The sequence below is a fragment of the Podarcis gaigeae genome (assembly GCF_964106915.1).
Source record: "Podarcis gaigeae genome assembly, chromosome: 12".
Lineage (NCBI taxonomy): Eukaryota > Metazoa > Chordata > Lepidosauria > Squamata > Lacertidae > Podarcis > Podarcis gaigeae.
Genome location: NC_139688.1, coordinates 32,943,069 through 32,966,230, shown reverse-complemented (window position 1 = coordinate 32,966,230; position 23,162 = coordinate 32,943,069). Strand labels below are relative to the sequence as shown.

The window sequence follows — 23,162 nt, the reverse complement described above, 5'->3', positions numbered from 1 at the left end:
TAAACCACTTTGGTTACCTTGGCAGATGACTTGCACTGGGGAATAGACAGCGCAACTGCAAGCAACCCTGTTGGTTCTCCTGAACCATGGCATCCTTTCAGTTGTATCTCTGGGATATGACTTGTGTTGCAGTGCCTCCAGTCGCACATGGACAGTAGCATTCAGAAAGTGGTGCTGAGGGATGTCTGTTCCAAAGAGGTGCCTCAGGGTTCCATCTCTCGCCCCTCTGCTTCTGAACATCTTCATGGAACCACTGGGTGAAGTCATCTGGAGATATCAATATATGTGAATGCCATGCAGCTGTAACTCTCCTTTCCATCCGAAGAAGTTGATGGAAATCCCAAACAGATGTCTTGGGGTAGATTCGGACAAATGAACTGAAACCTAATCCAAACAGGAGGGAACTTATGTGGGTTCTGGATGGGGTTGCATGTCCCCCTCAAGGGTCAAACATGTCATTTGGAGATGTTCTTCAACTCAGCATTTCCCTTGAAGGCATCATCAGGGGCCAGGAATGTCTTTTTATCAGCTTGGGCTGATTCACCAACTCCAGTCTTATCTGGCAGAGGCAGAGCTTTTAACTTTTTGATGTACACTGCAAGTGAGGGTTGCATGGGCAAGCCTCTGAACTAGTAATTTATACTTGTCTATGCATATGTTCTGGAACTTTTGTGTTGCTTGACAGGTGTTTGCTGTGAAAAATATCTTCCCCTTTAGATATCATCTTGATGCCTAGGGCACAATGGGGATGGGATCTTGACAGATTTATAAATGACCATAACATTATATGGAATGGGAATGATCTTGTATGACCTTTAGAGGACTTAGGCAGTGCATTATTATAGATTCATTCAGCTGAAAGGGTGCATGCTTTTCCATGAAGTTGCAAAAAGCAAGAATAAGCATCTTGAGAAGCATAGTTAACCAATTCTGCAGAAACATGCAACCCAGATGAACTATCCTACCAAACTGTAAAATCAATTAGATGTCATATATTGAAAATTGTCCTTTCGATCCCTTTATCCCTTGAGTCATTGAGAAAATGTACCCCAGCAAACATACACCAAAGCAGCAAGATGTATTTTCACGGGTGTAACTCTACATCTCTGTATTGAACATACTATGGAGATATTAGAGTAAGTTTCTTGACTTCATGGCACGAGAAAGAGCTGTACTATATCAGAAAAAGTCGATGTCTTCTAGCCCATAATCCTTTCTCTGCAACTGGCGAGATCCAGCTGCATGATGGGAAGTTTTAATTATTTTAATTAGCACCAGACATTAATAGAGTACTGTGTTCTCTGCTGTCCCCTCCTCACTCCTAAACTCTTGGGAAGGGACATACATGGCTCAGTGGTAAAGCATTTATTTTGCATGCAGGTGGTTCCAGGTTCAGCCTCCAGAATCTCCGTGTAGGGCTTCTCTGAAATTCTGGAGAGCAGCTGCAAGCCAGTGTAGATGCTACTGAGGTAGAGGGACCTAATAGTCTGACTCAGTATAAGGCAACTTCCTATGCTCTTTGGATACTAAAAACTCCAGTAAGTCTCTAGGAATCGTAGGGAGTTAAGAATTTGGATGGATGTACTGAGAAAGCTAGCTAATATTGGGATAGATCAGATTCTTCTTCTTCTCACTCTAGCTCATATGCATGGAGGGCCCTCCATGTTCACCAGCCATTTGTATCCCACCCGCAGCATCCCTAGACGTCTATGGTACCAGACTCTCATGCAGGGCAGTAGCATCAAAGTGGGGCCTGGGCACATAAATCCAATGTGTGGCATGTCTAGGCTTGGACTGCACTACACTGCACTGTTGATTATGGGATTTTTGTCAGGAAATTAACCTACACAATGCATGCATACCACATCTGAACATCAACAGATCTACATCAGCGGCAGTGAACCTCTGGGCCCATTAGCCCCATGCACAGTGCTTAGAAAACCCCAATGATCAGCTGATCGTGGTGCTTGCAAAAATGCAGACTGAAATGGGTCACCTGGTGTCATTGCGAGGTCAGGTGAATGACAGGTGGACAGATGTCAATTGTGGCTCATGGGGGTGGGTGATAAAGATTTGGTCCACCTGTCAGATCCATTCCCCCAACCCTACAAAATCTGCACTCCCCACTTTTATCTACATAAAGTTAGCAACATAAGACGTGAGGTAGGTATATTAGGTGCAGGGGGATGTCAGGTGTGTTCTCATTGCCCTCCCTGTTTATGGGCCAGATCAAGGCCAGATATTGCCCAATCTGTTGCTGTTTTGGCTACTCTTTTGACTTTATATTTTTAAGCTGTTTCAAGTTACAGAGTTCTTAAGTACATCAGTTAAGTATTTCTATAGCATTTCCCCTAAGTATTCAAACTCTTTCCCATAAATTACCTAAGCAACCCTAAGGGCAGTGTGATTATCCATGTATTATGGATTGGACTGAGGGCATGAGACAGTGGCTTGGAAGGCCACCCACTGAGTTACGCGCCAATAGCTGAGCTAGGGACGTCTTTTAGGTCATAATTGCTCTTAACTGCTCCGAAGGCAAACCATAATTGCTCTAAACTGCCTCACTTTGCCAACTTGCCATTTTTCTACTGCCCAGTCACCAGATATTAAATTCAACATGCAAACACAAAAGAGATCCATCTCGCCTGGAGATATGAGCTGATTACTTTCCCCACAGCCTGACAAGAAAGTGATGAATCTCCTGCAGTTGGCAGCTCTTCCAGCTCTTGACAGACCAATGAGGCTCTGAGAAAAATGCACCTCCAGATCCCGAACCTTTGAGGAAGTAAAAAAATGGCAACTGTCAGTGCGACACAACTGGGATAGAAGATCTGTCAGGCAGGGCTCCAAGAGGATAGGTCTTTATAGATCAATAGCAATATTTTACCTGGGGGGCAAAAAGGAAGCCAATATAGACTTCAAAGGCATTATGCTGTCTATGGCCAATACCACTAATTAATCAAGGAGTCCTTTTTAACAGGAAGAGTAGCTATAGACTGGGACAGGAGCAGCCGATAGACAAGATGTCACACTTATTCTATCAGGAGATCATAAAGGAACAGATAAGTTTGGCAAAGCCTTCATTAGAGAGATGCTGACAGTCTTCTGATCAAAGACAGAAAAGAAATGCAATTTAGAATCCAGAATCCAGATGGTCACTCAGAAATACTTCCAGATTGCAGAATACCTTAACAAAAGGTGAGGCAGTTTACCAAGATGATCTCATAGTTATCTGGACTACATAAAGTATCCATTACACACACACACACACACACACACAAACAAACACACATCTTCTGCATATGACGTATTAGTAACTGTCGCCCATGTTTCTGTGACCTCACAGATCAAATGATCTAAAAATCTCTTAATGAGCCTCAAAGACAATTGTAGGAGCAAATATCCATAGAGTCTGCAGAGCATATGGAAAACATTGAACAAAGAGAAAACTTTATTGGAGAGGAAATACTTGTAAGAAATAAGCTTGACTTGGATAATTTCACATGCTTGCAAGAGACACTTTGAAACTGCAGATCCAACTGCAGGTGAGACGTGGTGGTGAGCTCAGCATGGTACAGAAACATTGGTTCTGCCAGTGCATTTGCACCATGCCAACCTCACTGCCACCTCACTTTGCTTCCTCCCATAAACCGCAGCAATGTCTGTGACAGAAGGTGAGGTTAGCACTTCTGCTCCTCCTCACTGACCACTACTGGCTAAGGTTTAAAATGCTACTTCTGTTCTGAAAAATTCCGTTTATTATGAGTCCAACCAAAATGTCACAAAGCAGTGAGCAATACTTTGAGTCCACCAGAGCTGTTCTTCAGGTTGGACATAAAGCAAAGCAGGGGAAGTGGGGCTGAGGGGGGGGGGGGGGAAGCTGGTTTGATGTTGAAGCCATAATGTCTGCATTGGTCAAAAATTCTCTCTGTGTATATCTCTCTCTGTGTGTGTATGTGTGTGGCATAGAAGCACTTCAGAATTTACAACCACACCATTGCAGAAATCCAAAGCAGAACAATGGGAAATCTGTATTGTGTCGATTCCACTTCGAAAATGGGACCGGCAGCATGCCTAGTGTGTTGCCATTGCTGTTTATTGGACAGAAAGCGCTCACTTCCACGAGGCTCTTCTGTTCCCCATTACGTAGTACAGAGGAAGAAGGCTGCACATGGAGAAACAAAAGAAGCATATTTTGGGTAAGCCATAATTATATACAATATCTTTCTGATACAGCTGAGCGTGCCTTTATGAATCGTTTAATACAAGGCAGCCTTACTTTATAATTGCTTTATAAAAGCAAAATAGATTTCATCATGTCTACTTTTTTTTTAGGTGGGCTAAATTGGATAGGTATAAAAGAGGAGAGCTGATCGTCTGGCTGTGGCGAGACACAGGACCGCCAAGTCCTGATCAAGGTTTTCCACACAAAAGAACTGCTAATACACCGCCGTTCCAACCTGCAACATTCTTGCTATTCCAGAAAAGGGTGTGGCCAGTTATAATAACACAGGCAGGTACGGATTGAGCTCTCCTCACTCGCAGCTGCCAAGAGACTTATGGGTTCTGCTTTTCAACACCTCCTGCTTGCCTCCGTCTCTTCCACAGAAGCTGTCACCTGGGTGGTGCGCGATCTCCCATCGTTGACATGAGTGGCATCGTTCTCATTAACTTAAATGGTGAAGATAAAAGCCTTGGGGATGCCACATCCAGCCAGAATTCAGTATTTGGCATTCAAACTAAATTTAGCTACATCGGTCTGAATTGGATTAAATCGTACGTCAAAGAACTTAGGTTGCACAAACGTTTTGGGTATAGGTGGTTTTTCTTTTTTCCTATTCTGGGGGTTCCAGTTAAGCATTGAACAGAGGAAGCATGTGCTATAATGTTGCTCCACAGAAGAGGCTATACAGGAACTCATATGAAGTGCCCTGTGATGTGTTAGATCTAGCTCACGGTGGTTCTCCAAATATTTGCCGGATTACAATTCCCATCATCCCTGACCATTGATCATGTTGGCTGGGACTGATAGAAGTTGTAGTCCAACAACACCTGGAAGTGTTGCTCTGACCATGTGTCCTTTGCCTCTGTTTGCACAAGTTCAGTATGTTCATGCAAAATACGCACTACTTGGAAATAGATGTACTTGCTGGGAGTTCTAAAGTGATTTCTTACAAATGCAAAATGGGCCTAATGTGGCCAGTGCCAGTTCCATACGTTGAAGTGGTCAAGTAGACATAAAGCAACGTGATCTTGCAGATAAACTTGCAGATAAATAAAGTTGTTAAGGGCTTTATATAGTAATGCCTTGAATTTGTCCCAGTAGCAAATTGGCAAGCAGTGCAACCTCCGAGCACAAGTGTTATATGTTGACAAGGTTTCACTCCTGTCAGCAATCGCGCTGCAGCATTCTGCACTAACTGCAGCATCTAGGCCAGGGTTTCCCAAACTTGGGTCTCCAGCTGTTTTGGGACTACAACTCCCATCATCCCTAGCTAGCAGGACCAGTGGCCAGGGATGATGGGAATTGTAGTCCAAAAAAACTGATGGAGACCCAAGTTTGGGAAACCCTGACCTAGATCAAGTGCAGACAGTGCCTTGCAGGAATCCAGCTTTGACGTGTGTTTCTGCCAAAAAAGCTACAATCAGGGTACCACAAACATTGGTTGTTGGAACAAAGCCAGCTAAGAGCGCTGGTTTATTTATTTTATTTTTTTCATTTGCGCCCCAGCTTTTTTTCCCTCCAAAGGAACTCAAGGTGGCATACATGGTTCTCCCCCTCCTCATCCAATCCCCACAACAACCCTGTGAGGTAGGTTAGGCTGAGAGACAGTGATTGGCACAAGGTCACCCAGTGAGCTTCATGGCCAAGTGGGGATTAGAACCCAGATCTCCCAGGTCCTCCTCGTCCAACATTCTAACCACTACATCTCACTGGCTGTCAGACATAACACTAAGTCAGCTATACTGCATGCTTGTTCCTCCCCAATGGAGGAAGGAGCAAAGTGGAGGCATGCCAGACTGATTTGCTTAAACTATGGTTAGTGGCTTGGCACTGCATGTGGTCATTGCAGGACCAGTTGCCCCGTATCTCAGGGAGAGGAATCTCAAATGAATGCTTAATATCTGGAAGTAAGACATCAGCAGAACGCTACAGGTCAAAGCGAGATTTCCTTCCCCTCTTTGCAGAACAGCTTATTATTACTCATTATGTAAAATATACTTTCACATCCTTCAAATAGCAGTAGACGATTCATGAAGTGAAAGCTCCAAGTTATGTGCCACTTATGCTAGAGTATTCCCACTGGGCTTAATGAGGCTAACTTGGGCCATGTGAGCTGCCGAAGCTGTCTAAAGAAACTTCCTTTGGGGCAAAGAATGCGTATTATCTTTGTCAGCAGTGTCAGAGAAGTACAGCAGAGAATTTCTAGCACATTGAGAAGAGACAATTCCCCTAACACAAACGTTGCTTTAGGAAAGCTTTGCGTTGATCAAAGCTACATTATTAAAATCTTTCTCTAGGCCATCATTAAATTATTCACGGGACACATATAGTGGGCTGCCGTTTTCTCCCCCTTCCAGAAAAGTATGCTTGCCCTGAACCTTTTCCGCAGTGTGCAGAACAATTTTGCATCTTTCACATAAATGACAAAATCCATCTCTCTCTCCCACCCAATACAGTAGTAGAAAGTCTTAGGAAGACAAATCCTTGCTGGCAACAGTGATTCAGGCTGCATACTCCTGAAACCTTGAATCCAAACATGTTCAAAGCATATCATCCCCCCTCAGAGAATTCTGGGCACTGTAGTTTAGCCCTCCCATAGTTACAATTCCCACCAGCAACCCTTAACCACAGTGCCCAGAATTCTTTGAAGGGGAAAATGTGCTTCGAATGTGCTTTAAAGGTATTGTGAGTATGCAGCAGGTGAGAGGGGGAGTCAGGTATGCAGAGTGTCAGAAACGGCAAACCAGCTTATCCCCTCTGCAGTGTCTGCTTGCTACTGAACAGCTCTTCGATTCCTCCCTCCCTCTCCCCATCCTCAAAAACCTGGCCTAGGAATCCTGCAATTAGTGACTTTTCCCCCTTAAGCTCCTCCTTTGCTCCAGCCTTCCACTGGTTAAAAAAAAAAGAATCCTTTGCTGCTTCCAGGGGATCCCACCCTCTCCTTGTCTGTGTTTTCATCCTGAAGCTCTCCCCAAGCTTACACTTCCACGAGTGCCAAGCCTCTGGGACTATATAAAGGGAGTCTCTGGGAGGAATTTCACAGTTGCAGAAAAAGCGGCGGAGGAAGCAGCAGCAGCAGCAGCAGCAGCAGCAGCTGGGATTCAACAGGCGCGCACACAGCTTGAGCCAGCCATGCTCCTCTCCGCTCTACAGCTCTCTGGCATTCTGCTCGCCTGCCTGTTCCTGAAGGGCTGCTGGGCTTTCAAGAACGATGCCACCGAGATCCTTTATTCCCACGTGGTGAAACCCATTCCGGCCAGCTCCAGCAACAACAGCACCTTGAACCAAGCGAGAAATGGAGGCAGACACCCGGGATTCGACCGGACCAGTAAGTATCTGTTTGGAGTTGTACAGATGCGCTCTGTTCGTTATCCCCTCCTCAAGTACACTCCCTGCCCTTTATTTTATTTGACATACGATGTTTCAAAAGTCGAATTGTGTTTGCCATTAAGGATGCACCCCTTTAGAAGTTCTTGTGGAGAATTCCGTCTCAAGGGGGGGGGGGTCCTCCAAGCACGCTTTTAAAAATAAAAATAAAAATGAATGAGTTCTCGTGCCAAAAACGTGGCAGGCTTATTATTAGTAATTCCAAATTAGATCCAGGCTTTTTGCATTTGGGAGTTCTCTCCTGGATCTTGTGCTCATGAGTTCTGAACAGGGAGCAAAAGACCGAATATTAAATGGAGAAAAAGAGAAGTGCTTGGGTTATTTATTTTTTTCTCCTTCCAAATCGGGGGCTACTTGAGATTACCTTTCATTTCTCATAAAGCGTCTTTGTAAGGGACAAAGTACTGTAGTTCAGGAGAGACAATGCCTCTCTCTCTCTCTCTCTCTCTCTCTCTCTCTCTCTCTCTCTCTCTCTCTCAGCGGGCTTTTCAGCTAGCTCACTCGTCTGTGCCCCTTCACAAAGCTAACATTTACTTTCAGCAGCCAAGCTTTGATTTGGTTCCAGCATTTTTGTTTTTTACTTCCTGAATTAGCACTTACCTGCTTAACTCCTCTAGTCAGTGTCAACAAACAGGTTCACAACCTACCCGGGATCTCTGCTCCAACTTGCCTTTGAAAATGCCCCGCTCCCCTGATTAGGCTTTTGGCTGGAAAAAAAAAAGAGGGGCACAGTTGGGAATTTTTTTTTTCCTGGGGGGGCGGTGGTCGAGTTGACTTGAGCCATAAACCAGAACATCATTGTCTCCCAAAAGAGTAAAAAAAAGTTGATGACCACGTTTTTTAAAACAAGGAAAAAAGGCTTGCCTGCATTTCTGCTAAGTGTAGCTTAAATACACAGGAAATATCTTGTCAATGCAAGATTACATGAACAGCCCGGTATGCATTCATTGTCAGTGAACTGTCACTATGGGGGTGGGAGGGGAGCTAAAGTTGTACGCATGCAAGCACTGAAGAAGACAGACAATGCAAAGTGGTAACCACTTCCTTTCACTCACATTCCTGAGCCAGGTGCAGGATGCAAACCTGGATCAAAATTATTTGGGTGAGGAACACTGTGCAGAAATCTATTCCTCTTAAAATAGTGAGTGGGGAATAGTCGGTGAAGCTGCAGTCTCTTCAAGTAATAAATAGTCACACACACAACCTGGGTGGGGACTTCCTGCAGAATGTCACCATAGAGAGGGAATTGGTTGATGGACATGGCATGTTGGCACATTAGCAAATTCAGCTTTGCCTTACTAGAATTTGGAGAAGATCTCTTGTGCGAACCCTATTGGTGCCCTCTTGCACAAAAGAATGTCCTTGCAGAGTGTGCCTTAAGGAATACCTGCTGGTTCTTGAAAAACGGAGTTGGTTGAAAAATCCAGTGTGCATGGAGTGTTAGATTACACCTAACACCCTCCCCCCAAAAAAAGGTTTGGTAAATTTGAGTTGGCCTGTTGTGCCTATATAAGACAAACCTTTCCCATAAGCTCTTCCAGACAAATATCCCTCCATATTGAGGAGACTGCAAAAAAGCCGATATGTCTTCCTCCTCCTCCTCCTCCTCTTCTTCTTCTTCTTCTTCTTCTTCTTCTTCTTCTTCTTCTTCTTCTTCTTCTTCTTCTTCTTCTAAAATGGTCACTCAACTCTACTTGAAATCAAAGCAGCAAACATAAGTTGAAATATCATGGGCGTGACGCTTTGCTCATTAACTATAATTCTGCTTATTTGCATTGCTCTTGAATAACATTGCACAGTTTCCACTTTCTTTAAGAAAGAGAAAGCATAAGAGTGAAAGGTGTGTGTTGAAATTCATGGTGTGTGTTCATTTCAAAGGGTAATTATTAAAATAAGGAATTGTGCTTACTTCGTTGAGGGTATATCTCTGCAGATGTAAGCAGGCACAAACATGTCTGTATTTGCGGCTGGTTCAGTGCCTTGGTACAATGTCAGTTGCCTTTTTAAAAAAATGAAATAATATTGCCTCAGGTTTAGCAGTATTACCTGTTTTAAGTAAGCATACTGGCAAGCAATGTTGCAATACTGTAATACTGTCGCCTGAAGAAAACTGTGTATTTTGACAAAGAAAAATGTATAGAATACAGTTTTCTAAGAATCTTCCTCAGAGCTAGAGTTTTCCTTGAAGATGGTATGCATACATTGAGCTTTTTTGTATTGCTGTTATTTAAATCCAGCATATTAATTTCCTAAACTCCCAAAACAACACACATAAATCTTCACACTAGCTAAACAAATACTTAACATCTTGGATCAAATCCATCTTAGATCAAGATCCAGGACAATGATTTCATGCAAGTCAGGTAGATGGATGGAAGCTTTTAACACAGTATTACTTCTGATACTATCAGAAGCTGAGGCAGCTTATATACAAACAGGCCACAATTAGCAACCTACTTACTCTGGGGCAACCCCACTAGCTTTTAGACCTGCACTATTACATTACAGCTTTAGTCATTCAGTTTTGGCCCAGAACAGGGATGGGGAGCCTGTGGCCCTCCAGGCACTGTTGGACTTCAACTCTTGTCTCTTGGCCAGGCTAGCTGGGGCTGATGGGAGATGTAGTCCACCAACATCTGGAAGGTCACAGGTTCTCCACCCCTGGGCCAGAGGGAGAAGTAGAAGCCAATAATCAGTGCCTGGCCTCCATTGAGTTAGATCAGTGTTTCCCAAACTTGGGTCTCCAGCTGTTTTTGGACTACAAGTCCCATCATCCCTAGCTAACAAGACCAGAGGTCAGAGATGATGGGAATTGTAGTCCAAAAACAGCTGGAGACCCACGTTTGGGAAACACTGGGCTAGATGAAGTACACATCTATAGTGGGAAAATATACCAAATAATCACCCAGAACATCCATGAAACATCAACTGACTGCCAGGGGTCGACCTTTTCTGTGCCCCAGTTCAGACATTTGCCCAGTCTCCATGTGACTGAGGAGAAACATGCTCCTCTCATTCCTCCACCATTCAGATGGTTTAACAAGAGTTGAATGCACAATACCAGCTTCCATGGAAGCCCTGCTGACACAATTTCTCACCCTCAAAAGAGATTTGGTGCCAGTGTTATTGTGGCCGGCGTGTATGTGCAGTAAAATGTGTGTTGCAGGGAATCAAGGGAAATTACAGTGGCTGCTTGGGTGATGGGAAGTATCTTGTGATCACAGAAGTAGCTGCTGCAATACTCTGTGAATCCCTGCATGAGCAGATCCACAAACAGTTACTCTTATGAAGTTGGTTGCAGCAGCAAGGGGGAGGAGCAATAATGTAAAATATGGATGTTGACATGGACTTCCTGGCTTGCATATTACATCATCTACACATAGTGCAGCAGGAAGGAGCTCTATCCCTCTGCCACATGAAGGACATATAAACATGGGTACCAAGGCTTTGTGAGCTACTCTGATGCAAGAAATAAATGTAGGCCATTGGAATTTGAGTGTTGACCTCCATATTCTGTGCCTTTGACAGGTCGAGTTCAAGTTGGATGCCGGGAACTGAGATCCACCAAATACATTTCTGATGGCCAATGTACCAGTATAAACCCTCTGAAAGAGCTGGTGTGCGCTGGGGAGTGTCTCCCTTTGCCGGTGTTGCCTAACTGGATCGGAGGAGGCTATGGTTCCAAGTACTGGAGCAGAAGGAGCTCACAGGAGTGGCGATGTGTCAATGACAAGACCCGCACCCAAAGGATTCAGCTTCAGTGTCAAGATGGAAGTACAAGAACCTACAAAGTAACTGTCGTTACGGCTTGCAAGTGCAAGAGATACACCAGGCAACACAATGAATCCAGCCATAACTTTGAAGGAGCATCTCAAACAAAGCCCGCGCAGCATCATAAAGAGAGGAAAAGGAACAGCAAATCCATGAAGCATCCCCCAAGTTAGAACTCAGCCATGCATCTTAAAATTTGAACTTATCAATGAATTGCCTGCTTTACAGATATCACTGCCTAATGAAAACTCTATCATGTCATTGTTTGCTTCACAGCTGGGTGTACATATACTTGTGGCATTGACCAAACTCAAAAGGGCATTCTGTGCATAAGGACCTTTTTCGGGGGGGGGGGTGAGTTGAGCATCTATATTTTCAAGATGGGCTCCAGACCTGCAGCTCAATGAACTTCTTTTTACTGAAAACAAAGAGCTGTTGACATGGACATGTGATGTTTTATATTGTAGAGAGCTGCTGTTGTGTTTTTATGGGCACATGTTCTCAATCAAGTATTTAACCATGTCTCACACCTCTCATTTAAAAGAAAAGGAATGATTTGGATTTCACACCGGGGGGGGGGGCATTGTTCATGCTGATCATTTTCTTCCAAACCTTTGTATCCATAGAGTTGTAAACAAAAGCAAAATACGCATGACAGCAGCTTCAAAAGTAAATTTGAACAAAAAGCTATTTATTAATGTAATTATTTAATGAGCTTTGATGTGTTTTATATTTTTTAAGACGCCTGTTTTATGTCTCATCACTCCTCTCCCCACATGCATCAAAGTGTTTTCCTATGATTTTTGGTCAGAGTAGAATATACATTTTGTAGATAATGTAAAATAGATATTTTAACCTTTGTAGTTTCTCATTTTGGTTTTCAATTCAAGGAAGCTGAAACGTGGGAAATGTTGTGTAAATACACTGTAAAGTGCATTTGTATTTTTTTATGTGTGCGGTTAAAAAAAGTAGATCTTACTTCATATCAGTTTCATCCATTTTTAATAAAAACATATCAACAACATTGTTATTGTCCTTGGTTTAATAGCACATAAAAGAATGGTGCATCAGTGACATAAAGTAAGGGCTGTTTCTGAGTGGCAGATCACATCAGGGTACTCTGGGTTGGCACCCCATAGCTGCTGGGGTGGTGGACATGTTCAGCCACCTTCCAACATTGCTGCAGCTTACCTAGATCGGGCTGAAGCAGGGCACAGTGGCAGTGAGTCCAGGGTTGGTGAACATCAGTGGAAACGCCAGATGGGCTCTGCTGGTGCACCTACACAGCCTAGATCTTGTCACTGCCCTGTCCTGGTCCTGTCCAAATAAACTCAAGCAACACCAATTTGTAGAGGGCAGCTCCTCCTTACCACACCCAGTGCTATTGTTCAAACCACCACCAGACATTTGTGGAGGGGACATTGATTGTGGCATGGATGAAACTGCCCTTGGGCATTATACAAGAAAATAGATTCACTACTGCAAGAATCCTTTGGGCTGTGCGAAGGGACTCCCCCTGCCCCCTGCTTAATCTGTGCTGGGATTTTCCTCAACCCTCTAGAGCAGATTTGGGGAGGTTGTGCAGAGAGATTGAGAGGAAAAGGCACAAGCAGAAATCATTGCGCTAGTGTATCTATTTAGTTTCATACCATATAAGCACTCTCTTCCTGCCCCACACATCATGCATGATCACCATTGCCTAAGGGGAAGAGCAGGGTGTGCTTTCTGGGAACCCACAGAAATGCCAATGTTCAGCCCCCAGTATTCAGAGGGCTGCATAGGAAGCAGACTCTCAGAGCGTTCCCTAGCTTTCTCCCTTCGGTGACGCCACTGCAGTGTGCGGTTAGTGGCTTGAGGGAAGGGAATTGTTTTTAAGATGGTTGAAGACTGTATTATAACATAGGAATCATCTGGCCTTGGCATACAGCAGTCATCTACTGGTAAACTGGGATCTATGAGTTGACCTCAGGGTAAGTGGCAGATCAGAAAGATTTTCTGACTCTCAATTGTTTAAAAAATAGCAACAAATGAGAGGCTCCCCACTTAGGCTTCTGAAATGAAGAAAGTGTCAGAGGAAAACGGCGTGGAGTTTTGTGTGGAAGGGCTGTGGGTTCAGTTGCAAGGGGGTAGGGTGGGGGAATCCTGGGCTAAGCATGTTCTTTAATTCTAAGAGTCATAGCATATAGTAAACATACAAATGAATGTGCTCAGAAACAATCACATCTTTCTTTTGGAAAAGCAGCCCAGGGAGGACAGGGATATGCATCAGTCATGTATTCTTGTGGGGGGGGGGGGGAGAGATGGCTGTGAGTGCTCACACATGAAGTTATGGTGGCCACCAATTTGGATGTTTTTAGGTAAATTCATGTAGTATGGTGGTTACACTCTGCCTCCATGTCAGAGAGAGTATGCCTCTGTTTTGGAGACAGTATGCCTCTGAGTGCTGGGAATCACAAGTGGGAAGAGCACTCTTGAACTCAGGTCCTTCCTTTGAGGCTTCCAATAGGCAACTGGTTGGCCACTGTGATAACAGAATGTTGGAGTAGATCAGCATTTCCGAAACTTGGGTCACCAACTGTTTTGGACTACAACTCCCATCATCCCTGGCCACTGGTCCTGCTAGCTAGGGATGATGGGAGTTGTAGTCAAAAAACAGCTGGAGACCCAAGTTTCAGAAACCCTGGACTAGCTGCACCACTGGCCTTATCCAATGGGCTCTTCTTAACTTCTTAAATGTATTGTGTGGCTGTGACCCGAGACCACCACTTTGCCCCTGCGGCAAAGCAGTCAGTAGCACTCATACGGGGCTCTCTGGTTAGCTGCCTCTTGCTCTGAGGAATGGTTATTTCTTGAGAGCAAAGCACTGTGGGCAAAGGGTTACACCACTGCCACTTTGCCATGGCCAATACTGTCTAAACTTGAACAGCAGCAGCCTTTCGAGTTGAACTACTCTTAAACTACAGTAGTAGTGTGGGTGCTCTTCAAGGTCTTCTGAACCTGGAAGGACCCGACATTTCCTAGGGTCCTTTGTCAGGGAGGGAGACAATGCCAAATGAGAAGCCCTGGAGAGCCTTGACGCACTGAGACTACTGCAACAGCAGGAAAACACACACAAAAAGAGGAGGTCAGTGGTAGCTCTGCCTCATGTGTGTAGAATGTATTGTACTGGTTCAAAGAATATGATTCATTTCGCAAGCAAGCAGTCCATCCAGTAGTGTCTCGAAGCCACATTCGTTTGCAAACAGAGGAGGTGGGGCAAGCACGTCCTGCAAAAGAAATTAACACCCCATTCCAGCCATGTTGCAATTAACTAGGGAAGACATTTTCTTTATTGACATAGGCACATCATGCTTAAATACTACATGGCAACTTTATGGTCAGGTTCCAGAGATACTCAGAATGAGTTAACTGTAAAATCAGCTGTACACGATACTTGGGCAAAGTTTTGGGCACATGTGGGAACTGCCCAAGGGCTGCTAACCAACCAGACATTTCATTCGATGATTTCCTGGAGGATAAGGCTTTCATAGAAATCATAGAGATGTAGAGTTGGAAGGGACCCTGAGGATCATCTAGTCGAACCCCCTGCGATGCAGGAATATGCAGCTGTCCCATTCAGGGAACAAACTTGCAACCTTGGCATTATCAGCACCATGCTCTAACCAACACCAATGCATATTATTTTATGATAACTATATTACTTCCAGAACCAGAGGCAATATGCCTCTGAATACCAGTTGCTGGAAGCTGCAACCAGAAAGTGTGCCCTGTTTGTGAGCTTTCCATAAGCAGATTGGCCATTGTGAGAACAGAAGGTTGGACTAGATGGGCCTTTGGTCTGATCCAATAGAGCTCTTCTTATGTTCTGATGATTCTTGGTGGCTAAATAAATCTATTTTACATCATGTAAATATACTTTGTCATCATTTTAATTAATATTTAATTTATTTAAATATTTTTGACAACCTTTTAGGGCAAGGCCATCCAAAAATCTAGTAATTCAATGGGTTGGATTAAGACTACATCAGAGGTCATTTAGTCCCATTGAAAACAATGAAACAGATGTATCCATGGGACTAAAGTGTGACTAAATCAGTCTGGATCCAGCCAATATGTGATGCTAAAATGCAAAATCAGTTTGCAAAAGAGAAAAAGAAGAAAAAGGTGCTCCGTTTAAACAGCAGAATCATTCAAAGCCAAGCAATAATCTGCTGGAATATATAATAGAAAAGTCTCCTAGAAAAGAACACAATTCTTTTGTCATTTGGTTTCTAAAATATAGAGTGCCAACTATGTCTATGAACAAGGATATACACCCCCCCCCCTTAACTGATTAATCCCAGTGCTGGCATGAGTCAGCTGAAAAAGCAATATCAATCTCATTAGTGAACTGTTATCTGCTGATGAAAAATGCCTAGAGCCAAGGAGTAATCAGGGTTATATTTAATGAAAGGAAATACATTCTCCTCTGGCATGTTTGCTGTTTTGAGAGCACCATGGAAATACAGAGGAACAACATATGATGATGGTTGGAAGGAGCGAGCTACAATATCTTTAAAAGATTCCCAGTTTGGGAGACAAAGTTTGTGACATGTTTGCAACAACGATTAGAAGCTTAATTTTCATTCTGTTTCCCCTTTCAACTGCCGCCACACACACAACCTGCTAGGCATTTCTCTTCAACTGTCTTTGAAACCCAGAAATGTCAAATCCAAGTTCAGTCACAGAATAATGCTGACTTGAATAACACCCTTGGAAATACCTAAAAGATTTCTGCCTCATAAATAACCAGAGTCCTCCTCAACCTGACCTTTACATCCTTCCTGAAGAACTGCCACATTAATCATGAGCGTGTTCAACACATTCCACTCTGGGATTCTTGTTGCTACAGTGCTAACTTGGAGGATTTCAGAAACTTAGAAGGATCCGTGAGTGCTGGAAAGCATTCTCTTCTCATGATGCATTTCCTTTCCCGCAGGCCAGGCAAGGGGCTTTGATTTTAATTTCATTGACATACTTGTAAATGTAGCTCCAGGTGAAAACTTAAATTTGTCTGCAGATTTATGAGCCGGGCAGACAGTCTGTCACTAGACTTGTTCCCTTTGCTTGAACACCAGCCCCACAACAAGACTTGCCTGAGCATCTTTTTGAAAGCCATCCAGCTTTTCAAATTGTTTCACGTTTTGTCCATGTCAATTTCTTCCAAGGGATGCTGGGAGATCTTGTTGGGTCTGCAATATTAAAGTGAGCTGACTCCATTCACTTTGCAGGCTAAGGTGCAGATTGGAACACAAAAAGCTTTGGTTTTTGCACATCTTTCAATTTTTCAATACAGAACTACAAACTGATCATTCAAAAAACAAATGAATATTGAAATACAGATAAAACAAGCATTTTAGGCTACCATGCACACCAAAATATGTATTTTAGGTTAGAATAAAAATGCATATTTTATGGAGAAAATACAATGTGCATATTTCTGCTGTTGTTTTCAAAATGCAGCTTGATGTGGAAACATGCTTGAAGAGCCTGATATAAACAGAAGCAGACAGATCTGTCCATTGTCATTCCTCCTCTACATCAACCTCTGCAATCCTATGTACTCTTACCTGGAAGTAAATTAAGCACAGTGGGACTTACTTCTGTGTAAATACGCAATAGGATTGCATTGCACATTTTTTTAAAAAAAACAGCAACTCAAGACCTCTCTGTTTTCCCCTGGTATGGAGATATTTCATACTCTAATAAATGGAGAATATATCCATATTGATTACAATACTGAATTCAATTAACTTCTTGCAATGCTCCAAATTTGTTCTTAACACATTTGGGAAATAGCAGTATCTTTGCCACATGGCTGAACAGCCTGTTCTGTTTTTAAAAATCAACCAAGCTTCTCATCTTCCAGTTCCTGAAATGAGAAGCAGGGATGCCTGGAATTTGGAATGCAACTTCTTGAAATGTAGAATGCACTCAGGGGCACCAATGTGCATCAAGTAAATAAGACATTTTATACTGTAACTAATCTGGTTATAGGATGAGGCTATAGGTTCACCACAGCTACCTGATAACTATCTGCTAGGGTAACTGAACCAAGGGTGATGGGTATTGCAGAGGAGATCTTCAAAATTCCCTGGTGAGACTAGCAGTTCTGTGAGGCTGTGACTTTATAGCACAATGCACCAATATAAGAAAATGACCAGTCTATGAAATCCTTGAAAAATGTATGGTTAAAGGCTGCAGGTTTGTGTGTCCACATGTGTGCAGCCAGCACTCATGCATGCTCATATACACACTTCTGAGAGCTTTAGGATTGTTTGCTGGGAGTTATGATGTGTGTGTTAACCCATAACCTTATGCCCACAAGAAGCTCTCACACAAAGAAATAAAGAAAGCTTGATTTATTATATAAAATAGGTGTGACAGAATAGATATACAGTGGTACCTCTGGATGTGAACGGGATCCATTCCGGAGCCCCGTTCACATCCTGAAGCGAACACAACCTGCGTCTGCGCATGCGCGGGTCACGATTGGCCGCTTCCGTGCATGAGGTCATTTTGAGCGCCTGCGCATGCATGAGCGGCGAAACCTTGAAGTAACGCGTTCCGTTACTTCCAGGTCACCATGGAGCACAACCCGAAAACGCTTAACCCGAAGCTACTTCAGCCGAGGTATGACTGTATATATAAATACTACTTTAGACAGCAGAGATACAGTCGAAGCAGGTGGCAAATTACAATACATACGCACTTTAGTTAAAGAGTTAAATATTTCCTAACTATTCTATGAAGCTTACAGAAGAATGGGCATGGCAATTTTGCCATAGACTCACACTAGGAGAGGGGGGAAGGAAAGTATACCTGTCCTTAGAGTTCTGGAAAACACTGGGTAAGTTCTGTCCTGTTGGAGCTATGAGAGCTAACTGCCCTTTGAATTGAATGGGTTTTTAAATACTAATTTTCCAAGGTACACCAGTATAGATGGGAGAGGGCTGTGGACTGAGTGATTCCTGCAGTTTTCATAATCCCTTCCAGAATTTCCTGCCTAGTTCGCTTTGGTAATCCTGTTCCCATTTGCTTAACAAAAAGGGTGAAAGACTTGTGGTGGTTTGCCACGATCTGAACCTGGCTATCTCTTGTCTGCGATCTGGCTTCAGGTCTGAATCTCACTGAGGAGTTGAGTATCTTGTACTTGACAAATATATTTGCATGTGCTAACCTTTAAGCCAAGATGTGTGTGAATTCAGGAGATTCCTGGATGCTTTTTAGCAGGTGGCTGGAATCAGGCTGGTTTCATGGTTACTGGAGTTCATCATGGGGGGGGGGGGTTATGTCATATTAGAGTTACAGTGGTACCTCAGGTTAAGTACTTAATTCGTTTTGGAGGCCTGTACTTAACCTGAAACTGTTCTTAACCTGAAGCACCACTTTAGCTAATGGGGCCTCCTGCTGCTTCCATGCAGCCGGAGCACGATTTCTGTTCTCATCCTGAAGCAAAGTTCTTAACCTGAAGCACTATTTCTGGACAAAAAAATTCCTTCCAGTAGCACCTTAAAGACCAACTAAGTTAGTTCTTGGTATGAGCTTTCGTGTGCATGCACACTTCTTCAGATACACTATTTCAGATACACTATTTCTGGGTTAGCGGAGTCTGTAACCTGAAGCGTATGTAACCTGAGGTTCTACTGTATGTCAATCTTATACTTATGCCATGATCTACAGAGACAAACCGTATCAGAAATTCAGATTCACACACACCTCCCCACAAGGTATGAGTAGCACAGCAACTCATTCAATATGTGTCATTAATTCATTGGCTGAATGAGAGCTAAGGGCTTTTAAGATGGTATTCTAGAACTTTTTGGGATCAAACAGACATGATATTATTCACTCAATTAGTCACTGGCTAAATATTTTGAAAAGCCAGTAGTATATTATGGGGGGGGGGGGGCACAATCCAAACTGGGATTATGGCATGGAGGAGTCTTTAGCCATTTAACTCCAGATTGCCCCTCCCCAAACATCTTATCAATGCAGGAACAAACAGATGAGGTCCCCTCTCCCTGTGTCCCAATCCCTGTTTGGACTGAACACCTTTAATCTGCAATTTTTGCTTTTTCAGATTTGTGGGAGGTTGAGGCTCACTGGGGAAGCAGGCATTGTCCAGTGAAGGCAGGTCAAATCAGAGGGCAAACAAGAACAGGACCTTGGACAGCTCCAAGAGGGCCCTGATGGCTGAAGTGCATTCTCTTCCTAAGGCAGTTACAGGAAGATGGTCATTGAGTTGTATCCAACACTAGTCCTAATTAGAATAGACAATGAATGGGCATGGCTAGCTTAGGTCCATTAATTTTCGTTGGTCTATTCTGAGTAAAACTTAGCTGGAGACATCCTTTTGCAGGGACCTAGACCTATGGAAGTCTTATATAACTTGACAAGATATGCAGTATAACTACACTCTTCCACTTTGGAGGAGGTGACCTTGTGGCTTATTCTATTTATTTATTTATGAATGGATAACCCACACTTTCATAAAAAATATAGCAAGGCAGAGTGCAACATATAAGATAAAATCAGAAAAAGATCCATAAAACACTCCGAGTTTTGCATGTATGAGTGGGGGTGGGGGTGGGGAAAATACACAGGAGAAACAGTTATAGTTTGCTTCTAATGGTGTTCTACTCTCCTTGGCGACACTTGCAGTTATTGTTCATTTACTAATCTTATTTCAAACAACAAGTTTATTGGCTGCAAACTTTATATACCAAGGGACCTCTTCCGTGATTTTCCCCCTCTTTTCTTTTTGGCAGATCAAGTGCATTCCTTTCCTCTCTTTCTCTCTCACTTCCAAAGAAGATGAGAAACACGGTGGCCAACTGAATACTTCTGAAAGGATTAAGGATGTTCGAAGGGTGAGTAAGAGTTGCTGTAAATTTAACACACCAAAAAAAAAAAAAAGCGCCTATGAAAGAAATAATATAAATAAATAATCCTGGCTCATAATGGGAGTAATACAACTTTTGCCAGGGGCTGTTTTCCACGCAAGGATACGGGTTTTTACACATATTCCTTAAATCAGAAATGGCTCCTGAAACTGGGCCAGAAGTTTTGAAAAGATGATTCATAGTGCAATCCTATCCCTAAGGGGGTACCACTATATGGGGATAGGAACAATAGACTAGACTCTATGTGGGCATAGAGATACCCTTATGCCAGCAAAGTCTACCACCAAAGCAGCCTTTCTTCTGGCAGGATACTGTCAGCATAAGCGAGGGAAGAATGGGTGGAGCAGGAGCACAGCAGGGCATGAACAAAGGAGGAACTCCCTGCTGCTTGTGGCTTCTCTCCACCCTCTAAGAAGGCAGTGGAAGAGGTAAAGTAAATTACATACTCCCACTGAAGTCAATGGAAAAACGCAAACCACGACCCCTTTTCTCCCCACCCCACAGCTAAGACTATGCATAGGATGTATCCCTAGGATCTACCCCAAGGCTCAGGAGTTGAACTAATGCTTTCGATCCTTGGTATGTCTGAGAAGAACTGAGAAAAATACATGTCTGAAATCCTGCAGATCCTCTGCTAGCCTTTGCAGACAATGCTCAGTGAATGGGCCAGCAATCTGACCCAGGATAAGCTTCTTAGGGTGCTAAGATTCTCACAGTTGATCATGGCATACCATAATGAGTATCTGTTCAATTTGTGCTCTCAATAAGGGAATATAGATCACATATATAGCAAGACACTTGGTTGGTTGGTCGGCATCCATCCCTGACAAGACCCATGGCATAGGGATATGGAGAGCTGCCTTATATCAGCAGAAGTTTGGGAATATGTGGAATGGCGTATGGGGAATGGAAGAAAATCTAGGAAACAATACCCATATCCCCTCCCTCCCTAACAATACCTGATGAGCACCCTAGCCCCAGAAATGGTCTGCTCCAGCTGTTAAATTCTTCCAAGGAGAACTGAACAGATTGCACCCATTTCATTTCTGCTCAGTCTCACCCCATTCCCCTCGTTACACCATCCCTCATGGAACAAAAAAACTCAGGAATTACATAAAAGGTGATGGAGGTCTCCAGCAAAGCATATTCACTTTGCAAGTAGCCGGGAGAACCACCCCTGAGGTGGTTTTCTCCCTCAGCAATGAGTTAGCAGGCCAAGGGAACAACTGGGCCTTTCAAGATTTGTTTTGAACAGTCAGCCCTTAGCTGAAGAGTTCTGACGATTTGAATGGAATGCTCAAAGGTCAAATTCATGTTGGGGGTGAGCACATGCCAGTTGTGGCAGGAATGGAAGACCATTCTTTTTTTCTTTTCTTTTGAACATTTTTGCTAGGGTAGAGCCCAGAGGCATTCTGATGAAATGAAGATTAGCGGGTGGCTGCAGCCTCACCTATACCCTTTCTTCGCTGCACAGTGTGAATTGTTGCCAATGCACTGTCCTGATAAGAAAAAGGAGAAAGGGATGCTGGCAAACACCTTCAGTCCTCTGGGGCACATGGGCCCCTGCCATTTGCCCTACTAAACTTGTCTAAATTCCTTTTTTAATTGGAAGCTCCAAGCGTCGAACCTGGGTCCTTCTGCAAACGAAGTGTGAGCTCCGCCACTGAGCAATGGCCTCTTCCCAAAACAGTAGTGTAAAAGATAAGAGAAGCAAGATTTTATCAAGATCGCTAACTCAGGGTGATAAATCTTTTGGTGAACTACATTTACATTACTTGAAAGCAAAACTAAATTGTGCCAGTGACACATCAGTTCTTTAGCAAAAAAATTTAAAAGCGCAAACGTTCCCTATGCTTCTAACTAGGAACAGAGTAGCACATTCACATCAGTCATACTGCTATGATCAAACTTACTTACTAAGTGTTCAATCCACTGGGCCATTAAAAAAGCACACACAGAGATGTTTAGCAAGAAAAATAACGATCTCAATGAGTAGCAGACAAGGTAAACATCTCTTGGTTCAACCCTTTTCTTTTCCAAAAAATTCAGATATAATAGGATTTAATAAAAAGAAAACCATTTGGGTATAATTTAATTTTAATGTTTAATAATTATTTATTATTCAGCCTAATAATAATAATAATAATAATAATAATAATAATATTTTATTTATACCCCACCCTCCCCAGCCAAGGCCGGGCTCAGAGCGGCTTACAAGCAATAATAAAAACGAGATGAATGATTACAACTTAAAAACAAAAATAAAATACATTAAAATAATGGAACATTAAAATATTAAAATGTAGCCTCATTGCAGGAGGAGAAGGAAAGGAAAAAAGAAAGAGAGGGAGGGAGGGAATCAAATTGGCTCCAAGCCAAAGGCCAGGCGAACAACTCTGTCTTACAGGTCCTGCGGAAAGAAATCAGATCCTGCAGGGCCCTGGTCTCATGAGGCAGAGCGTTCCACCAGGCCAGAGCCAGAGTTGAAAAGGCCCTGGCTCTGGTTGAAGCCAATCTAACTTCCTTAGGGCCCGGGACCACTAGGGTGTTGTTATTTATGCACCTTGAGGCTCTCCGTGGGGCATACCGGGAGAGGCGGTCCCGTAGGTACGAGGGTCCTAGGCCATGAAGGGCTTTAAAGGTCAAAAGCAGCACCTTAAATCTGACCCTGTACTCCACCGGGAGCCAGTGCAGCTTGAAAAGCACTGGGTGAATATGCTCCCATGGCAGAGACCCCGTGAGGAGCCTCGCTGCAGCATTCTGTACCCGCTGGAGTTTCTGGGACAGCTTCAAGGGCAGCCCCGCGTAGAGCGAATTACAGTAGTCAAGCCTGG

At 43.4% G+C, this 23,162-nt stretch overlaps 1 protein-coding gene and 1 long non-coding RNA gene across 2 annotated transcripts; one reads left to right on the top strand and one right to left on the bottom strand.

Annotated features, from left to right (window-relative positions):
- Window positions 1-7,248: 7,248 nt before the first annotated feature.
- On the top strand, window positions 7,249-12,407 carry SOSTDC1 (sclerostin domain containing 1). Its single transcript, XM_083705423.1, has 2 exons — window positions 7,249-7,553; window positions 11,141-12,407. Exons 1-2 carry the CDS (start codon window positions 7,358-7,360, stop codon window positions 11,554-11,556), a joined length of 612 nt encoding a protein of 203 aa, XP_083561549.1. The 5' UTR covers window positions 7,249-7,357; the 3' UTR covers window positions 11,557-12,407.
- A 3,404-nt stretch (window positions 12,408-15,811) lies between these two features.
- Window positions 15,812-22,219, bottom strand: LOC310828245. The gene is made up of 2 exons (XR_014556776.1): window positions 20,149-22,219; window positions 15,812-16,992 (listed from the first exon to the last, which is right to left on the bottom strand). It is a non-coding gene; the product is annotated as an uncharacterized lncRNA (long non-coding RNA).
- Window positions 22,220-23,162: the final 943 nt, after the last annotated feature.

Excerpts from the sequence above, each read along its gene's own strand:
- SOSTDC1 (XM_083705423.1), top strand. The coding sequence starts at position 7,358 with ATGCTCCTCTCCGCTCTACAGCTCTCTGGCATTCTGCTCGCCTGCCTG. Across the intron at positions 7,554-11,140 it reads CCCGGGATTCGACCGGACCA|GTCGAGTTCAAGTTGGATGC; the intron begins GTAAGTATCTGT and ends TGCCTTTGACAG.